The sequence below is a fragment of the Rhea americana genome, unplaced genomic scaffold (assembly GCF_003343005.1).
Source record: "Rhea americana isolate MKP2758 unplaced genomic scaffold, rheAme1 scaffold_101, whole genome shotgun sequence".
Lineage (NCBI taxonomy): Eukaryota > Metazoa > Chordata > Aves > Rheiformes > Rheidae > Rhea > Rhea americana.
The window spans coordinates 1,946,613-1,967,486 of NW_028185051.1; the positions used below are offsets into that span (position 1 = coordinate 1,946,613).

Consider the following 20,874-nt stretch of genomic DNA (forward strand, 5'->3'; position numbering starts at 1 on the left):
AAAAGCTGAGCTAGAAAGTAACAACTGAGAAAGTTGCTTAGAAAAAAATGTAAAAAAGGGGGCTTTTTTATCTTTTAAACATTCAAATAATTTTGTCCAACTGCAGTAATGTCTGAAACCTTTTTCATCTCATTTTGAATATTCCTTTAAAACACACCACAACAATGGACAAAGCTTCCTCTATCCATTTCCTGCTACGAACCATTCTAATTCTTTGAAATAAATATGTTTTGGGTTATTTTTGTAAGAGTGTTGTTTCATATCAGTCTCTTAGTGTGTAAATGTGTAGAATACACCAAAGATTTAACATCTGCTAAAAAAATAATTGGACAGAGGATCTCAAGTTCTCTATTTTAAGATTATTAGGATATTGTACAGGTGGTCAAATTATTAAAATATGGTTTAAATTCAACACTTGTGCATTTTTATAACATGTATTTGATTTTAAAGTCTGGAAGCCACATGTCAACACTAGAAAACACAAAGCTGGCCTGCTCTAAGTTCAAACATTAAAGGCCACTTTCAAAACATTACAGACTTACTACTCAGTATCACAGCTGTGGTAGCAGGCTGCTCTGCAGAAACACTTAGCAGCACCCTTTATGTGGAGGTGACGTAAAAAGCTGAGGAAAGCTGCTTTACTTTCAGACAACTGACCATTTCTATGAGCAYTACTTTACACCATATTGATCAAGTCAAGACCTTCACCAACTGATCTTAATTTAAACATCTAACTTGAAATGCATGTTGCAAGTGTAAAGCAGAACGAAAACTGAAGCCATACATAGCCAACAACTGCTTTTAATCCTGTTTCTCTGTTCATAAAATACTGTAAAAGCTAAATGACAGAAAGCTAAATAACTGTAATGAAGAAATCTATGTAGTCATACTAAGGCTCAGAATTTGAGTGAGATATTTCTTAATGAACATGAAATATGGTTGTGAATATATTTCTCACTTTTAATCTCACAATTCTCATTTTAATTTAACCTTCTGTGGCTGTTTTGTTCTGTGATATTACACAAATTGCCATTATCTTAATTTATCCCTGGTAAGTAGAGCTAGTATTTATTTAAAATTAGGAGTGCTATTTTTCTCTCAATAGCAGCAAAACCTGGATCTACAATTTTGAGGGAGTGGATAACCGCTTCTCAGTTCAGCCAAGGTTGCAGCAGAATTGCTGCCTGATGCACTGAGGCGGTGCAGAATCCAGGTGACCTTGCTGGAGAGTTGATATCCTGGCTGGGAGAAAGTACATGATTCACGCCAGCATGTACAAGATGAAAAGTCACTTCTGCATCTTGTGGTTTTACGGGACTGTCCTAAAGACCACAGAAAGTGCTTTTTAAAAATGCAGGAACTTTCGCACCTTTTTTCAAGGGAAGTTATAGATACTTTGCTCTGGGGAAGAAGAATTGCCATACTCAATTCTCTGTCCCATGGTGCAGAACTGCACGGCATTACTTCAAGAAGCACCCTGTAAGATTTTCTGACCTGCCTCCATCTAAGATTTCAGCTAGCCATGGGCCCACCTGTTGTGAACCACTCCATTTATGAAAGTTTATTTTTCAACATGCATTACTTCGAACATGCTTGAGGTTACCAAATCAATTACTGAACTCTTACTGTCTGAAACAGAGTAACTTCAGACACAGCTGAACCTAAATCAGAACCAAGTCCAAAACAGTCTTAGAACTGAACCAATATCAAATTTGAGCTCCATCACTGACTTGGGAAAGTATGTCCAGACAGATTTTTTTTAAAGACAATTATTAAATGAATTTAAAAGGTTAATGAAAGACTGAAGTTTTTCATTACACAACCCTTAGAAAGCACTACCACCAAGAATAAACATAAAAAGATTGCAGATTTGCTTATCTGACTTCTCAGCCACCTACTGGCCTGCTCAGAAAAGGAATAGAATCACTATCCAATAAGACAYGCAACAGAGTACTCACAATTTTAAAATTTAATTTCCCCAAAAAATATTCCATGAAAATTCATAGAATCAYAGAATCAGTAAGGTTGGAAGGGACCTCTGGAAATCATCTAGTCCAACCTCCCTGCTCAGCAGGGTCACCTAGAGCACGTTAGACAGGGTTGCATCCAGGCGGGCCTTGAAGATCTCCAGAGAAGGAGACTCCACAACCTCTCTGGGCAACCTGGTCCAGTGCTCCGTCACTCTCACAGGGAAGAAATTCCCCCTCACAGTCAGGCGGAACTTCCTGTGCTTCAATTTCTGCCCATTGCCTCTTGTCCTGTCACACAGGACAACTGAAAAGAGTTTGGCCCCGTCTTCCTGACACCCTCCTTTCAGGTACTTTTACACATTGATAAGATCCCCCCTCAGTCTTCTCTTCCCCAAGCTAAACAGGCCCAGCTCTCGCAGCCGTTCCTCATAGGGCAGRTGCTCCAGCCCTCTGACCATCCTCGTAGCCCTGTGCTGGACTCTCTCCAGTAGCTCCATGTCTCACTTGTCCTGGGCAGCCCAGAACTGGACACAGTACTCGAGATGAGGCCTCACCAGGGCTGAGTAGAGRGGCAGGATCACCTCCCTYSACYTGCTGGCAACACTCTTCCCAATGCACTCCAGGAGACCATTGGCCTTCTTGGCCACAAGGGCACAYYGCTGGSTCAGTTGTGCTAGACAAACTTKTATCTTCTACAATGTCTTTATTTGTCATGCTAGAATATTAGCTGGGAACTGTAATGATTCATACTTGATTTTTACTAAAAAGGTGTCTTCAGTAAGCATTGCAGAAGATGAAGTTCATGTTCATAAAGATACAAAACATACTTATACTTTGCTGGGTATAAGGCCACATATTTWAAAAAAAAGTGAATTACTTTTCATTAAAAAAACTTACTAAATTTACCTAACTGTTCAAATAAATATTCTTCATATACACACACATACAGTTCATAGCAAAGTAGAAGAACAGGAAAAAGTAAAAATTGTAAGGGAAGATACTGTCTTTTTTGCTGAATCCACCATTGCGGAGTGTCTCCTCTCCCATGGTACTGCAAGACCCTCTTAAATGTACTTGCCTCCTGCCATTTTGAGAAACAACAAAAAACCTGACATAACTACATTGGGCAATTGTAATTTAGACTTCAGGTTAAAGTGTTTTATACCAGCACTTTCCTTTTAATAAATGAAAGTTTCTGACAGGATCAGCAGGGTCTGCTGAAGTATTCTCCGGAGTTTAAACACAGAAATAGTTTGGGTGTTTTGCACTTGCTTTCTGTGCTTATTCTGCACTAAAAATATCTTTTTTCAAACCAGCTTAGAAGAGGATTAAGATAAAGAGCACAAAGGCATTTTTGTGCCCAATAATAATGCTACTCAGAATGAGCAGGGAATAGCTACTATACCTTAAACTCTACTTTTATTTAAAAACAGTTGTCCCATGTAGACAAATCCTAATTTCATAGGATGATCAGTGCTAACCTTTTCCTGCTGTGCTCTCACCTTTTCCATGCTGGCTTCCTCTGTTCTAATACAATCTCCCAAATACAACTATTCTACTGAAAGATTTTTTTATTTTTTGTAAGGCTATTCGTTTGTCTTCATCTGTTCAGCAATTAAACTGCTGCTATCAGTAATCATGACCATTACATGCATTCCTCTGCTAACTCCCTATGAAGCAGTAGATTGACTTTAAAGTCAGAGCTGATGGAAAAAAAAAAAAAGACAGTTTTGGTTTCAGTAGACTGTGAAATAGCCCTCCCCTTGAAGGAATCTAAGTCCAAATCTGATCTGGCAGAAGCATTCAGTAGTAATCCTGAACTTAAGAAATATAGCACATGAAAGTGCTCTGTAATCCAGATAAAACACAGGGGAAGAATTCATATACTTTTTGGCAAATGCTTACATATACAGTATATATTGCATGAAATTCAAGTACTTTTGGTTCATGAACTTTTCTGTAATATTTATCAACATAGCATCTCAGTATTTCCCATAAAGTAAGAAAGTCTCACCTCAAAACTCTGATCTCACTCCTCTAGCCGGAGTTTCTTATTCATGCTGTTGCATGCAGCAGTTGGCAAAACTTTTAGTCTAAAACATTTAAAGAACTGCAGATCTGATTGGTGCTGAAAAAAAATCTCAGAAATCTCTGATGGTTTCATTTCAACCTTAGTTTGAGTTTTCAATGTTTTAGACAAAATTTCAGAACATCAAAAAAAATCTGAGGTTGAACAAAATATTTTTAAGCTTTTTCATTATCTGCAATCTTCAAATTTCACTATAATTCTTTTTCTGCCTTCAGCACCCACTCCAGCTTTGTCCTTAAGCTCATTTTGTGAATACTCAGCATGTAAGTCAGGTCCTAGGTACCTCAGCTTGCTCACCCACAAAATRTCTAGTTAGCAACTGCATGTCAGATTGTCGTTTACAAGGCTTGCCTAGCATTACAAAGGAAATTCTTGTCTGACGTTGAGGCAAGAACAAATTCCTTTTCTTTGCGCCTTGTCTATTTTCAACCTCAGACCTTTTCTTTGCAAAACTCACTTCTCTCTGTTATCACATCCTCTAATACAGAAGACAAATGAGGCTCTTCCCCTCCATGCTGTTTTAACTCGGCATTGCACTTTGGCAGGGCAGTTTTACAAGGGGAAAAAGCAACTAACATTGYAGTTAAAATACAAATGTCTTCAAGCCTTGGGTAGGAACTGAATTGAAGTTTGCACATGCAGACTTCCAGTATTTTCCTAAGTTTTGCCAACTTGACTTCCCAATTTTTTAATACAATTTTTGGCATAGAAAYTGTGAAATTATACATGATGATGTGTTCTTCCTCTGAGGCTTTACTACACAGCACAGACTGCAAYGTTAGGGCTTAAGGTATTCGCTACCAGTGTAAGAAAGATGGAGTCTATGGAGACTTAAACTGCTTGCTAAAGGCATGCAACAAGATAATGAAACTTTTATGTAGGAAGGGAGAAGAGATGTGTGTCACCTGCTGGCTTCAAGGATGGATTCATGAGCAATAAATAAATAAAGTTCATTTCTACCTCACTCTGTTGTGCAGTGGAAATAGAAAAAWGTGAACCAAGTCCAGGGAGCACTTACTGGATATGAGGCAAGCAGTCACTGAAAGCAGCTTTCAGAACAATGCAAGCACCACTGCTGCTTTGGTGCCACAGAGGCCTTGGGCTCCAACAGGAACATTCACACTCTTATTTTTCTGATAATGCCAGCATTTCTGCTGATGTTACACAYGGAGAAGTTTCAAAAACTTGTACTCCATATCAAACCCAGAAGGAACAAAATGGAGTAGAGGAAGACTCGGGAACCAAAGCAGGATATGTAATCACAAAAACTGTAGAGAGAAACAAATAGCTACATTGCTGCTTCAGATGTTCAAATACGTAGGTCTCATAACAAATCTAAAAACAAGTCTGTATTTCCTGGTTTCAGCACTCCCTTTTACAGTCCTGTATTCTACCTTTGCTCTGAACTACACAGACATCAACAAATTACAAGCTAAGAGCTGAGAATCTCATTAAATGGCACCATGACTCYAGGACTTATGAATTAGGTCAGGCACATCACCTAGATGAAAACATGCCTGTCTACCAAATGTATTCTGCAGCATTGTAAAGCAGGTTAGACTTGAGGTTAAGACTGYGTCCTTGGTTTAGAAGATAGTATTCTTCAGAGGAAGAGAGCCTAGCATTACTTGAAAAAAGTATTAGCAKCAAGTGGCTTCCTAACATGAAAATTTGAAGGAAAAAAGTTCTTCTAGTCTAACAGTTTGCTCTGGTTTGGTCATTTGCTTTTGGCCTGAAACCTTAAGGAAAGGAGGGTTATACAATCACATTCTGGACATGCACGAAAAAATCCAGTCGTCACTTCTTCCCCCAAAGCCATTGAAGACATTTGACAAGGAAGAAAGCAGGAAGGAGAGCGGGAAGTGTGCATGTTCCTGCAAATCTTATTTAAACAGAGAGCCACTAGAAATAAAGAAAACCTTATCGTAGGCTCTTATTAAACACTACAGAACACACACAGAGAAGCATAATGTTCAAATACAAGGGAAAAACTTCAGTCAGCCTCTTATTAGATATACAGGCTTCACTAGCTCTGATGCTTCCAGAGCTGCTTTTTTTAAAGCAGGAACATGAGCTATACGGATATGACACATCAAAATATGAAAAGAAAAAAGAAAGAATTTTAAATTAAAGTATCTTCCTTCATTACTCTGTTCTACTGTGCACTGGAAAAGGCTGGTATTTCAGGTTTGCAGAGCACAACCCAACTCAATCTGATGGTCACAGTCTTGCTGACTGTATAGTGCACATGCTCAGACCAATTATAGTTGCACATCATAAGAAACTATTGCATAAAGTGTGACCTTGCTGTAATGTGGACCACAGAAGTCTACCTGGATACATAGAGCGAACTACTAACTGGAATGCATGTAAATGCTTCCAGGTATTCAGAGGCTACTACAACCTTTGGAAGAATGTTCCAAAGGCTACTTTTTTTGATTCAAAATATACAATCTTCCTAAYTTCATCTTTCAAATTGGCAGAGAGTTCCGTTTGCTGCTTTTATTCATGGTGATTAAGAGTCCTCTCACATCTCAGCATAAACCCAGGTAGTAAAATCAAAATGCTTTTCAACGAATAACTGAAATGTTGCAAACTGCATGGATAATAAAAACAATACCAGAAGTGTATTTATAGCTCCTATAACAGCCTTTGTATTTTTAATTCAAAATAAGAATTTTTCTTGTTAAATTCATTATTTATTATGGATCAAATATGTTTAGCGTGTAAGTTAGAAAATGGTGCAGCCAACATATGAATATAAGCAACAGAATTCTCATCTCAGATCATGTATACAAACAGGTTTTAATTAAAACACTATGTGCAAACAGACAAAAAAATCCCATATCCTGCACTTCACCCTTCATCAGTTTGTTCCAAAATACAGTATCACTTAAAGCAAGTTACTTGCTTAACTCTAAACTTTAATTATATTAATAGAAGTTTAAATCAATTTCTGACTGATAAACAACTTTGAATCCACATCAGTAACATTTTACTACAGTTGAAACTGCTATACATTATGTAGTTAAAAATTTCAAAAAMCGAATTTGTAACAGACCTGCTGAAGCCAGGGCTTACTTGCTTCAGTGGACACTGATCAAGCTTACCATTTTCAAATCAGAAGGGATGACAGTTCCATTACAGGCATACAGTGTTCAAAAATTTCCACTGGGTATCCACTATAAGTCAAAATTAAACTAAGTAGAGAACTTTCAAGCTGTTGTCCTTATTGTCCTACAGAATAAGCTACATGTAATTTAAAGATCTCCATGCAGTGACAACACCTATCGTAGCAACAGAATATTTTTAGCATCATAATCTTAAATAAAATGTTGAATTATACCAGGAGTATATAAAWGTTATCTGCATAACAATTCCAATAAATATTTTAAATACTGCTGAAATTAAGTCATTAATTTTGAGAGAGTATTTTGTAACACTAAAATCTGAACCCTTACTTTTCTCTGAAAATGTCATATTCAGTATAAAAGACATGCACTATTCCTACTATTGCTAGCCACTAAAAGGATTAAAGCAGATTATGAGGACAGATTAATTCACTCTGCTTGTAACAATCTAAATAYATTTGAAGACATTTTGACCTGTAAAATTAAAACCAAAATGAATTTTTTTCATGTGAAGAAGTAGTTAGAACTTCATGGCAAATGTGATTTCAAAACTGGAATAACTTACTCTAACACACAAGTACTGGCAAATCCAGCTGAAACAGCTTGCAAGCCTACCACCCAATTTCAACAGGAGGTTTTCTGCAACAGTCATGAAAGCTGAAAGCAGGGAATGCTTGCTGCTGCACCTCTGCAGCTCCAGTTCATGATTTTGTGTATCRGCTGAAACTGCTAACAAGAGGTGAGTTTTTCACTAAGTGCTGCAAATGGGAACTGATGAAGCTGAATGAGGGCACGTGTCCCTTCCTGCCATCTATGCAGGCAGTATCATCCAAACCAAGCCCATCCATGCATAAGCCCCTCCAAGGAACTCCGCATTTCTGGCTTTTCTAGCGATTTGTAAAACCAGCCTTAAATTCTTCAGTTTGTGCTAGTAAGTCTGCTGAAAATATTGACTATGCTTCATTCTGAATGATCTATGTATGTGTACATGTACATATGTTACACGTGTGACACACGTACGTAAAAAGATGCAGCGTTTATTTCTCTGTAACACACAAAGCTTTAAAGAAGACTGAGTATAAAGGCAGGTTTTACCTCTTAAGTTAAAGATAGGTGTCCTCATTAGGTATGACTAACTTCCCTAACTGCATTATCTCTTTTGCATATAGAAGGTATATATTTAAAAAAAGACAGCTGATTTAGGAGGAGAAAAAAATAAAGTTGATTTTCATATTCCACTTATCTTTTGTACACAAAATTGCTCCAGGTGAAAGTCTCCCATCCCATGCAGAATAAATGTGTGTTTGTAGTGACGAATTCAAGAGTAAAAAAATAAATGCAAAAGTAAAAATCTATTAGGATTTATTCCACTTTTAAGGAAACAACTACAATTCCACGATCTTCCCTACAGAAGAACTGTAGAGTTCACAAAAATGCAGTCTATGTGATAAATGCCTCTTTTATATATAGATATTATTGTGAGTTTCATTGGTTGTCAGTAACTTCTTCAAAATCTTTGTGCTTTCAGAAACATCCTAGTAAAAGAAAGAGACGATCAGCATTATCTACATGGCTGGCAAGAAAAAACAAACTTCATTTCCTCCCATCCCAATTTTTATTACTGTGAACATCAGTTTGATTAAAATGTTAACTACGACAAAAACTTAGGTCTTATGAATCAAGATACCCAGAGTACTGCTAAAGGTTCCAAAGCAATTTGCAGTTTAACCATGCTCTGTTTTTTTTAATTTGCATTCATCCTCCCTTGCATGGCTCTACTCCAGAAAGAAAGAGAGTCTACGTTATTTTTTCCCCTTCAGAGTTACATACTAGCCTGTTCGCCTTATTTAGTTTGCCAGTAAAAATTGTAATGAAAACTAATTTTCAATTCCCACAGTTATACTTGAAATAAGTATTCCAGCATACATATGCCTCTCCATCATATAAATGAAAGTCCAACTGGTAAAATGGAGGATAATATTTTGAAATAGCTACATGTCAACTAAAAACATTTCATAAAGAAGGAAAACAGTGACTTCAGTAGCTAAAATGAGATGACCAGAAAGTTAYTGGATTAGCACACAACTGTAAGGATCAACTCTATAAATTTGCAGTCTTTCAAGTTCCAAAAAAAAGTTATAGGTCAAAATATTTTTCTTAAGAAACTTTCAGGTATTGCCTAAGACAGGTAGATGGAGAGCTAGAACAGAATCATCTTCAGTATCCAAGTAGAATGTCAAAAAATAAATATACTTTGACAATTTAAAACAAGATACCCCTAAATGAAGCTGTAGCTTAAACAATCACAATAAGTAACTCCCTAAAATATTGCTACCATTCCAAGTGTCTGAAAAGTTAAACTGAAGATTTTTAGGGAAGCGACAGATTCATTACTTCTAAGCAACTTATGAACAGATATAAATAGCTACAGCAGATACTGTTTCAGAAATCACTATCTAAACYAAGAACATCTGCTAAATAAAGCTGTGTATCTTCTGTAACTTACATATATCAGTTTTTTAGTTGGTCTCTTCACAGAGGAACATAAATGGCAGAATTAATAGAGATTAAAGACAGAGAGCTCAAGATAAGACAGAATCTTCAACTGATTTTTAAATATGAAATTTTACCTTAACTAAACTTTTCAGGATTTTAGAAGAAAGCAGAGGCTTGAATGCTTCAACTGTAACTGTGTCCAGTTTGATGACATCRGTGTAACACTGATACAATACTGCAGGAATCTGCCATACTTGACAATAACTCAAAACTAAATACAAGTCAAGAGAAAATGTATGTTAAATTCAGCAGAGAAGAAATCTCAATTCTGTAAGTAAAATCTCATTTTGGGAAGAACTTTAAAATCATGGAAGTTTATAAACTGAGAGTTTTATCAAATGTTCAGGATCCTGACTGTAAGACTGGAATCCCTCATTCCCCAAGGTGCACAAGAAAATGAACTACCAAAAARTAGTAAATAATACCTAGCATTTGTTTCTAACAAATACCTTAATCAGAAATTACAYGGTATTGGAAAACAAAAATAGAGGAATATTTAAAAAATGCATATAAAATTTCAAAACTTARAAAGTGCATAAAAACCTTTTCTTAGAAATTTTTCTCCCTTTAGCTCCTGATAGACAAGTTTTTACTCATTATGCTACTATTATTTTAGTACTGTGTACTTAAAAGCCTTGGAAGAGTCATTATACTACAGAAGAATAAAACTGAGTCTAGCCTCTTTATCAGGTCCATCAATAGCATGGTGAAACCTACATCCYTCATAGCATGCAGAAGGGACTTTATAAGCCTCAAGTATAGTACTCAGATGAAAATAACACTTATTGGGTATTTTAATTTCTTATCAAACAAATATGTTTCAAACAGCCAATATATGTAAATGTTATGAAGTTATACTGCAGAATTTGCTAGTTCTTATGTCCAATACTTAAGAGGTAAAAGGAACTTTTGCACGTTTTTCAAACACGTTCATATTTTACAACGCAACACATAATTCCTAACAGTTTGACATCTTTCAAAAGCTAACCTGCTAGCTAATTAAGTAAAGAATCTAATGGAGTGCTCTTCAAAACRCATTTTCTGTTGTGAGTAGCAGTAGCTAGTAACATGATAAATAAGTGAAATTGCATCATACCAGCTGCAGGTAGATCTCGCACAATGTTAGGCTGTTCCAGCAGTGGGCAGCAAACTGRCTCTTTAAATTCTTTTGTCTTTAAAGCTTTCAGAAAAGGAGATGGAAGTGTTAAAGTGGATTCCTGAGTTTTATAATCAGCTACAGGACATGTTGAAAGAATGGTTACTTGCAAGCCTTCCTTTCTCATACAGCCAAAAACCTGAAATAAAAATGTTAGTTCCAACATAAGTAAAGTTTATCCTATCGCAATAACAACATAAAAGCACAAAGATCAATTTTAATTTAGGTRGAGATGGCAAAGAGGAGTTTAACTAAGCTTTGCAGGACTAACTAAAATTGAGTCAAAAACTTCAGACAGAAGTTTCGTGTACACGCATCTGGTATAGAAAGAAAAAAGATCCCAAGAATAGCTAACGCATTTACCAAGTCTTCTGATTTTCTTGAGAAGCTTTAGGTTTTCGGCACTTTCGATTCACCTGCAAATATATTAAAACTTACTATTTTTCCTAATGCTGGAAAAAAAAAAAAAACTACGTATAAAAAGAGGCCACTTACAACAAGAAGGCAGCTTGCTAATTTGCAATACGTTTTGAATTCGTATTTGCTCGTATTGCTCTCCAGATGTCCTACAGAATTTAAATTTAAGATTATTCTTCATTTTAAATACTCAGGTTTTTATTTGATTATATTCATCTTGAATTGAGAATTGATTTGATTTAAAGAGAAATTTAATTTTTTMGTTTTGCTCAAATTCAAGAGTTTCAAAAACACTGTACAAAACATAAGTTTGGATCCACTGCATAGCATCACAGAACATTCAGATGCTGCACAGTCTTCCACAGGTTTTTAAGAACATAAGTAAAAATAAGCAGAGGTATGACAAATATGCACCATCCTTTGCACAATCATCTTCAGACTTGTGAGCAAAAACTAAAGAGGAAATTTGGTAAACATTATAGAAATTTGCTTGTTCATGTGTATGGCACCAATTACACAAGAGGAGGTGACTATTCCCTTGCATCAGTATCTTATCCCTGTAACATAAAACTGATGTAACTCTTCAGAATCACACATATTTTCAACTTTCAGTACATTTACTTTTTGGAAACACTAGTTGGGCTGCACTTTTCCAGCAAAACAGTAGTCTGTATGGTCTCATTTACTCAGTGCCCACCTACTGAGAAGGCACACACACATGTGAAGATCCAACTGGAGACTCTGATAATACTCAGTGGATTAGAATTTACAAAGTACGCAGAACAGGTCTGTAACTCACTCTAAAAGCAGAATTATCAGCTCAACATTTTTGCTATACATTTAAAAATACTCATAACCATAAAGGCAAAAAAATACACAGCAATATTAACCTAGTAAAACTATACACTCCTACTACCACTCAAAAACACACAYGTAATACTTGAAATAATACATCCACACAAACAGCTGGAAAAACAGAAATGACAACAGAATCACAATTAATCTTACTATTGTAATCCTAGTTCTCATAAAGTACAAGTATTTGTGGAATATAGCAAAAACAAAATGCTTAAGGTCTTCTTAAGTTTCTGAACTACGAAGTGCTTTCCCAATCCCCTCCTGCAACAAACTGAATTAAACTCTTCAAAGAGCAATGGAATACAGAAGACTAGTCTTCTACAAACAYGGGTATCAAGCCCCTATATGGCCCAGTGAAGCTGCCCCAGCTCTTTGTCCTCTTTGCTTTCCCATAATCTTTCTGCTGCCCTCATGCTGTGACCCTGTATAATCTTCGCTCGCATCCAAGCAAACTTTCTCATGYGCTGGGTGGGCCAGCTGGCACATTAGATCGAGCAGATTCCATTTGGCTCAGGCAAAGGAGCTCCTCTCAGCAAAGGCACTGCTTTRCATCTCACTCCTCCACCTAGCCACAGATTTATACAACTTCAGCATAGCTTCACAGATTTAGCATCTGTTTGCTCATCAAATCAGTGAAGAATTAAAGGAAGAAAGGTTAGCAAACAGAAAGACAGACAGAAAAAACAATACTTCTTTAAGGCTAAACTGYGACCCAAATGCATAAAGAAAACCTAGCCAGATTATTCCCCTAGTTTTATCTTAGTAAAATCTACTTTATGGCAYTTGGAGAGATGTGAAAGACCAGAAGCATCCATGTACTTGGAAGATTCGAGGACTGCCCACACAGCAAAGCGAGTATACGAACAAACTGGACAGACGGTGCTTTAGGGGCACCTTCACTTATAATTCACCTTGTGAAAGAAAATGAGCACACCTGCCAGTAAAAGTGCCATCTACCACAACTTTCAAGACAACGTTGTTTGGGGATCCTTTGATAGCTGTGCAAGTGGAGTTATGTTACTATTTTTTTAGGGAAGGATTCTCCCAGGACTGGGATGCAGCTGAAATAAGCCATAGAAGATTTAAGCCTATCAAGAAAAAAAGATTGGAAAGTAGGAAGTATAACAAAAATAAGATTCTCCAATAAAAGTTGTGCAATTGCTCCACTAGTTGCACAAAGCTGCTGAATTACAGCAGAATCTAGGAAAGAATTTCACAAAATTCGCAGACAATATTTTTTCATTTGTTCAGTACTTCAGAAGAGAAAGCACCAGTGAAAACTCTTATTTACAGTGCTTACTACAGTTAGAACACCAGGGAAGAGGAAGCACTTGCATTAAGTTGAGGATCCCTGCCCCTAAGATTTCATTGCTCCATTTGTTGTCTTATCAATTTTACCTTTTCAAGCCACTGAAACTGTTGATCCTCAGCAACATAGCAACTGCACTGGCACAACAAAACCTGACAACAAGTAAAAAAAGTTGYGTAAGGAAGTTGTTTGAAGAGCACAATAACAGCTCACAATCATGTGTCAAGATGACATAATTGCAGTCAAAAACATGTTCAACGTTCTTGGGTTTCTTCCACTCTATTTCAACAATTTTTTCATTCACAGCTGATATGAAACACTCAATCCTGCCATACACCTTCTTTGCATCAAACTTCCTAAGTCAGAACTGCAGGGAGTTTTAGCGAGTATATCTGAAAGAAACTTGACCCTTTTTTGATGGGATTAACCCAAAACACTGCAACCTTAATGATGTGGGGTGGGGGAGRCTGCTTTTTTCTTCAGAAAGTTAAACATAGACAAATTCATGCATAAATCACTTACTGTCGGGTCTGATATTAGGCGATAGAACAAACAGAAAGAATCTGTCGGGAGGATGTTTGTTGTGCTGGATGTTCGACACCATTCATTCCACAATTTCACAGCTCCAACTACTTCCCAGCATACAGAATCCAGAATAAAAGATGACAGGAAAGCTGCAAAGAATGCTACTATTAATTTATATAGAAATAAAATCTCTGTTCTACAAATAAATATAAAAGCTCTGTTCTACAAATAAATCTGTGAACCAAATTAGTTTATTTCTTTGTAACTCTTCCTCAAGTTCAGAAGATAAAATAATTATATATTTTACTGAGCAAATCCAGCAAAAATCAGGAATGTGAATAATCCCACAGACTTAACTAGAATAAAGATATCAGTAAGATCTAAACATAGAGAAGATTTAAAACTTCTTCATATCTGGTGTGAAAGAGCTATTTAGAAACTCGASACCTAAGTAAGTGGGTGTGGGAATGCAAGATGGAAACTTAAAACTCCAAGTCTGACAAGGAAATAACCACACAAAAAGAGAGCATTATCAACAAGTGGAGAATAAAAAYGTGAAAAAGAGACTGAGGTTAAAAAAAATACATATATTAGATGTTAATGAATAAAAGGGGAGAGAAATTAAAGTCAGAAATCTCCATATTTAAAACTTTACCAAGGATATTAAACTAAAACATCCATTTATTACAGGGCAAAATAATCTGAGGAACAGAAACTTCCAAAACCAGGACAGTAAAACCCTGGATATCTTCCTGCGCTCAGGTAGGAAGAGTTAAATAATATTGCTTATGTTACTTCATTCAGTAGTTTTTTAAAAAATCTGGGATGTGAAAAGAACATATTTAGTTAGTATAAAATGATCTGAGAACTGCAGATACAACACTGTTCAGGTATCTCTGATTATCTCACACATATGCAGTATTTCAGATGAAATTCTGAAGTACAAACAGAAGCGTTACAGCTTACTGACCCATAATTTTATATCTTCGACAGATCCTTATTTCAAAACACTAGAACACACAGAGCAACCTATTTCCAGAAGGAAATTTTTGCRAAGTAACACGCAATCCAGGAGCATCTACCAAACACAAGTTATACAGAGGAAAAGGAGGGCTGCCCCGATTAAAATCTAAATCTGGACACACCTAAGAACAATTCTTTCTACAGAGAACAACCGCAGCACAGGGAGTGTGTGGTGTCCTGACACATCTAAACTACACCTTCTGCCAGCTCCTACTTTCTCAGTATTAAACAAGAACCGAAGAGCACGGCTATTTAACAGCCGCCAGTKTGCTACACCTACCTGCAGCATTATGTCCTACAGCTACTATAAACTTAGAGCACGGAATTAGCTCGTCTGCAGCGCTTTCCGCGGACCCTCCGGCTTTCAAGGTCCAGAGCACGTCGACCTCCCTAGGGAAAGAAACAGAAGCGGACCCCGAGCTGGCGACGGCGCAGCCAAAACGCTTCGCCGCCACGGGAGACTGAAGGAAGCCCCCCAACACACACAGACACACACAGACACACACACCCCGCGTTACCGGGGCGGCCGCACTCTCACCGCAGGCGCCGGGCCGAGGAGTAGCCCCGCSCCCCGCCGCCAGCCCCCCTGGGGGGCGCGAGCCCGCTCCCTCCGGGGGGGAGGGGGGGGTGACCACATCACCATGGCAACGCGGGGGGGGGGGCAGCGGCCTCCGCGGCGCGGTCCGCCGAGGTGTCGTCCCACCGCCCCCGCGGCCGGTACCTTTTCTTCTCCAGCTCCCTGCGGATCTCCCGGTCCTCGAGCGTCTCCTCGGCCGACTCCTCGTCGTCCACGCCGGCGCGGGAAGGCGCCACCACCACCTCCCCAAAGAACGTCGCCATCGCTCCCTACCTTTCCCCCCCGCCGCCGCTCAGCCAGTCATGCCGCGGCGAGGCAGTGCGCACGCGCGCCGCCGAGCCGCTCTCGCTCGCCCGCACCATGGAGTTCCGCCCTGCCTGCTGCCGCTCTGGCCCTGSAGACCATAGAGCGAGCCCGGCAGGTCCTCCCCCGGCAGCCGTTGGAGGCCGTTACGCAACGGGAACGTTACGCCAGTTACGTTGGAAGCCGTTAGGCGGCCGGCAGCGGTGGCACGAAGCGGCCCCGCGGTGAAAGCCGCCCGCCGGCGCCGCCCTTGACACCGCCTGCCGCGGCGCCGCTGCGGCTGCGCGGTTCCCCGCGGGCCGGGCCGGCCCGCGGGCTTCCTCTTCCCTTTTCCCTTACCTGGTCGGCGGGGCGGAAGAGGCGCCCGCTGCGATGCGCACGCGTTTGTCCCAGCAGGCAAAGGCAGTACGGAACCTAGAGTAACATCCAGCTTATGGTAACCTGAGCAGTCGCGGGAAGAGCTGGACGGGTGAGGGGGCTCCCAAGGCCCGTGTGGCTCACGGGCGGTGAYAGGGCACGGAGCCCGCTCCCGCCACCTCGCCTGCGTGGGCAACGGCTGAKCATACAGCACCTGTTTGGGGTGTGTTAGGGCATACAGAGACAGAAAAAAGGCCAGTGCAGGGAGATTAAACAGAGCAGTCACTTGCAAATAAGAATACAATGAAGTTACAGTTGTAGGTACTGCTTTACTTGGTCCACTTCTACACATATACAGAAGGCCTTCACTACTACTTAGGCATGTTCTCTTTGCTTTTGTCCTGCACCTTTAGTATTTCCATCTGTTCATGCTACTTCTAGCCTATTCTCTTATCCCAGATTCATATCCTCTTTAAAAAACAAACAACTTAGGAATGCTTTAGAGCAAGCAGTTTTAAAGGTATTACTTTACTCAATTACTTTACTTCCCTGAGTACAGCTAGATCAAATAGAGTGCTGAATGATTAAAATTTCCAGGAAGATTTAAAAAAATGCTTTCTGCAAGGCTTAGAAGCAGCAAGCTGTGATGACAGTAAGCACACTTGCCTAAAAACAAACGAAAAAGACTCAAACTCCCAGAGGGTTTTTAAAGTTTTTTTTTTTTTTTTTTTTAGTTATTTATTGTTCAAGTGTTCGTCTTCCTTCTGGCTCTCTACAACCTGTCCATATGAATAAAATAAACACAAACCAGCATGCTCAGTTGGTTAGAGCATGTTGCTGCTAATGCCAAGGTTGTGGGTTCAATCCCCCTATGGGCTAAGCCTGAATTGGAAATACAAACCTAACAGCCCAAATTTAGCTAACTTTAGATTAATYAACATTTTGAAGCTCTCAAATGATTGGTATTATACCAATTTTTACACCTCTATTGGAAGTTTTTATTTCATAGAACACTGACCATATGCAGCTGCTAAACAATGTATTCAGTTTAAGCAAACTAGTATTTGTGTATCATCCATAYTCTTTTAACAAAGATGCTCCTGGAAGGCATGATGCACAAAGCCACTTCAAAGAGCCATGCTTCATTACTAAACACAACTGTGTTCATATTTTAGAAGCCTATTTAAAGAATTCAGATAAACAAATGTACAAAATTCTACCATTATATTAAAGACTATGCTCTAATAAAAAATTAAAAAATAAAATAAAAAAAAGCAAGCTCCTGGGGCAAAAATGGTATAAACTATTAATCATTGGACTTCACATAGAAGTCTTAGGAAAAAAATACATATTTTTCCTACATTGAGATACCATTCTGGATACCAAAATGATGTGATGACTGATTACATTTTGGCACACAATGTTAGCAAACTTGCTGAGAAGTGGTTTTCAGTAACTGCTGGTAGGYAGTAGTTGAGACTCCATTTTTTGTTACATCACATACGCATTCTGATACAATGACAGCTTGACTATGCAGCTGTACTACTTTAAGACTRTTCCCATCCAGATGTTACGACCTCTCCCGTCTGCTGGAAAACTAACTCACAAGCTTGCTATTTCAGTTAAAATGAGCTGGGTTAGGATAAATATATGAGCACATCTCACACCTAATGAACAAAGATCAAGAATCACATAAATCAAACCATGTGAGAAACTGACCCAACAGAGCAGAGGCAGGAAAACTATGGTGCAGAGCATGAAAAGAGCAGGAATCACCAAGCAGCTAGTGTTGAGCTGAAGGCAGTAACCTTATAGCTTCAGCCAGCACAATCCCATGAACACATCATCAAGCCAGTAAGCAGCTACAACTATTGCAGCGAGTTTTATACTGGCCAAGGAAGGGGAAGTGAAGAGCTTCTCCTTGACCAGTTCTCTACTAAACTAAGCATGCCTCAGTAAGAGTTGAGAGTCAAATTAGGTGCTATGCATTCTCTTATCCGATACATGGCCATCCAAGAATTTATATATTTTAACGGGAGAAATATTTTCCTATCAGTAATTATTTGTTGTCAACAACAGCTGTCTTAAGTGTTCCAAAAATAGGCAGATGAGGTACTACAATATTCAGAAACTGGTAAGGTTTAATCAATGCAGCAGTCTAATACTGAAGCAATTTAAGTATGGAAGAACAAYGGAGAAATAGTAAAAAGGTCTGGAATGTAAGGATTCTGAACCTCAATCATTTCACACACACACAMAAAAAAGACAGAACAAGTGTTTTSTTTGTTTTTCTATTTTATAAAGAAAACACACAAAAACCCTTAGGCCCAAGAGTTCACCTGCATTTCATATTCTTAAATTTACAGTATAGAAGTCACATTAATGATATTACTACCTGTCAGCATAAACCCTCTCTTTACCAGCACCATTATGCCTTTTTAACTGGCAAATACACTTTTCACTAGTAACTGGTTCTAGTTGTATGTTTTCAATAATGGAAGTACAGAACATTTAACATCTGTACTAATACAAGCTGTAATGTTATTAACCTAGTGACCATTCATTACTCTTCTGATGCAATATTAACATCCACCAGACTTTTATAGTGTACAGTATTATTTATAAGCCTGTTACTATTGTATACAATTTCATACAGCATTAGAGATGTTTGAAATCTGTTCTTGAATGTGTTAATGTTGTATGACCTAGGTAGTATTCCATTGCAGCACCCATAACAATAATACTCAACATACTGCTATCAACCTGTTGTGCAGTGTTTTAACATTTTTAACTCTTGTTATATGTAATAAAATACCAGTATAGACAAAAAATTGCCCCTATAATGAGGCACATTTTGGCATCTGTGCTAAATGCTGCTACATGGGCAGGCAAGTGCAAGTCAAAATATGAAAAGGAGAAAGTCATGATCTAATCACATTCATAACTTTTTCATAGAAAAATATAAATATATTCCCTGAAATGTAGGACAAAGAAGAGCCAGCATCCATCATGAGTTCTAGTGCTATTACCATAAAAAAAGTGTGCTGGCTTTTCTTTTTAAGGTTACGTTTCACAATCTACATCATCTAGACCCCTGCTGTTGTCGTCGTCGTCGTCATCACAGTCGTCGTATCTCACAGTCCGTTTACCTCCATTTCGAGTTCTTATCTTAGAACGTCGATTAGTTCTTCTATATTTGGTGTAATCTGAATCTTCAGAGTCGTTTTCTTGATCAAGTTTACGTTTCCTTCGCTGGGGTCTTCTGGAAGGCTTAGGCAAATTGGAGTTTGAGATTTCCTTTCTAACGACTTCTGCTTTTTTCTTCTTTTTTGTTTCTGTGGTATCACTAGAGTTATCATCAGTTCCAGAGTCTGAATTAGAAGAACAATTCAAATTGGCTTTTGAACTTCCTGCAGTCCCAGCTGTTTCCACATTCTTTGTTACTGAGCTTTTTTCATCTTTCTTCTCCTCTGCTTCAGATTCTGCTGTTTCTTTTAAATCATTCAATTTTGCTCTTTTGAAAGAGGTTCTAGACTTTTTGTTTGGTACCTGCGTGCTATTTTTAGTTTCACATTTGGGTAACTCAGAATCTGCCTCGTCTTCAGAGTTGCTCACTATATAATGGTTGTGGGCTGAAGTTGACTGCCTAGAAATTTTCCTGTTTCTCCCATTTTCCACATTGTGGTTTCTGGAATTCTCCTCTGAAAAGTCATATATAGAGTTTTTGAGAGAGGAAGCATGGACTTTTCCACGTGGCTGCTTGTGGTTATCATCACTCTGCTTTTGAGACATTTTTATCTCTGCCTCAGAATCTGTTTTCTCATCTTCAGATTCACTAATGTATTTTCTTTTAAAAGTAGAATTAGAGCAAGAAAGTTTCTTTCTACCAGCAAACTGTTCTTTCTCACTTTCAGACTTTAAACTAACATCTATCTCAGAGCTGCTGATCAGTTTTTTCCTGGATGCTGCTGACCCATTGCCATGAAGCTGCCTTCTGTTCTTTTTTCCTGTRCAAGTGCTTTCTGAGCTTGATGATTCTTCCTTTGTATCACTCATTATCTTAATCTTATTAGCTGCCAAAGTGGCACATCTGCGTGGATTTTTTTTCTCAGTCACATTAGACAGTTTTATATGTTTTTTGTAGTTAATTATACATGTCCTGCTTCTGAGCACTTTTCCGCTTTGTTCAATCTCCTCAGATGCTGATTCTATAAAACAAAGATTTAAAAGTTAAAAACATTGCATTTCTGATGAAGCTAGTTTAGTAAGCATAAACATAACTGCCTTTAATAAAATACGGAAAAACATTTTTCAATTCCAACTGTTATGTGCAATTTACCTTAAGCCTTTAATAAAAACATTCAGAATCAGTCTAAGGCATACTTTTAACTCTTAGTACTACTTCTCAGCATTACTCTTTTGTTTTGAGATAAYGGAAGGGTGGGAAAGTAACATTCTTTATCATTACTCTAGTATTATCTTCCAAATAACAAATTACTTAACTTAAATGCTTTAACATTATTAATACTTCCATTGTTAAAGCTATCATTTTCTTCCTAGTATGTCCTTTCAAAATGAATTATTACACATTTTATTACACACT

The 20,874-nt window shown here is 38.2% G+C and overlaps 2 protein-coding genes across 3 annotated transcripts in view; both read right to left on the bottom strand.

The window, feature by feature from the left end:
- Positions 1 to 6,845: 6,845 nt before the first annotated feature.
- PSMG1 (proteasome assembly chaperone 1) lies at positions 6,846 to 16,107 on the bottom strand. The gene is made up of 7 exons (XM_085304992.1): positions 15,756 to 16,107; positions 15,315 to 15,424; positions 14,009 to 14,160; positions 13,576 to 13,638; positions 10,843 to 11,041; positions 9,821 to 9,957; positions 6,846 to 8,725 (listed from the first exon to the last, which is right to left on the bottom strand). Exons 1-7 carry the CDS (start codon positions 15,872 to 15,874, stop codon positions 8,651 to 8,653), a joined length of 855 nt encoding a protein of 284 aa, XP_085161118.1. The 5' UTR covers positions 15,875 to 16,107; the 3' UTR covers positions 6,846 to 8,650.
- Positions 16,108 to 18,548: 2,441 nt separating this feature from the next.
- BRWD1 (bromodomain and WD repeat domain containing 1) overlaps positions 18,549 to 20,874 on the bottom strand; it is a 63,038-nt gene continuing 60,712 nt past the window's right edge. For both annotated transcript variants that reach the window (XM_085305013.1, XM_085305004.1), the window contains exon 41: positions 18,549 to 20,479. In XM_085305013.1, coding sequence (XP_085161139.1) covers positions 19,335 to 20,479 — 1,145 coding nt within the window. In that variant the 3' untranslated portion in view covers positions 18,549 to 19,334. The remainder of the gene's footprint in view (positions 20,480 to 20,874) is intronic.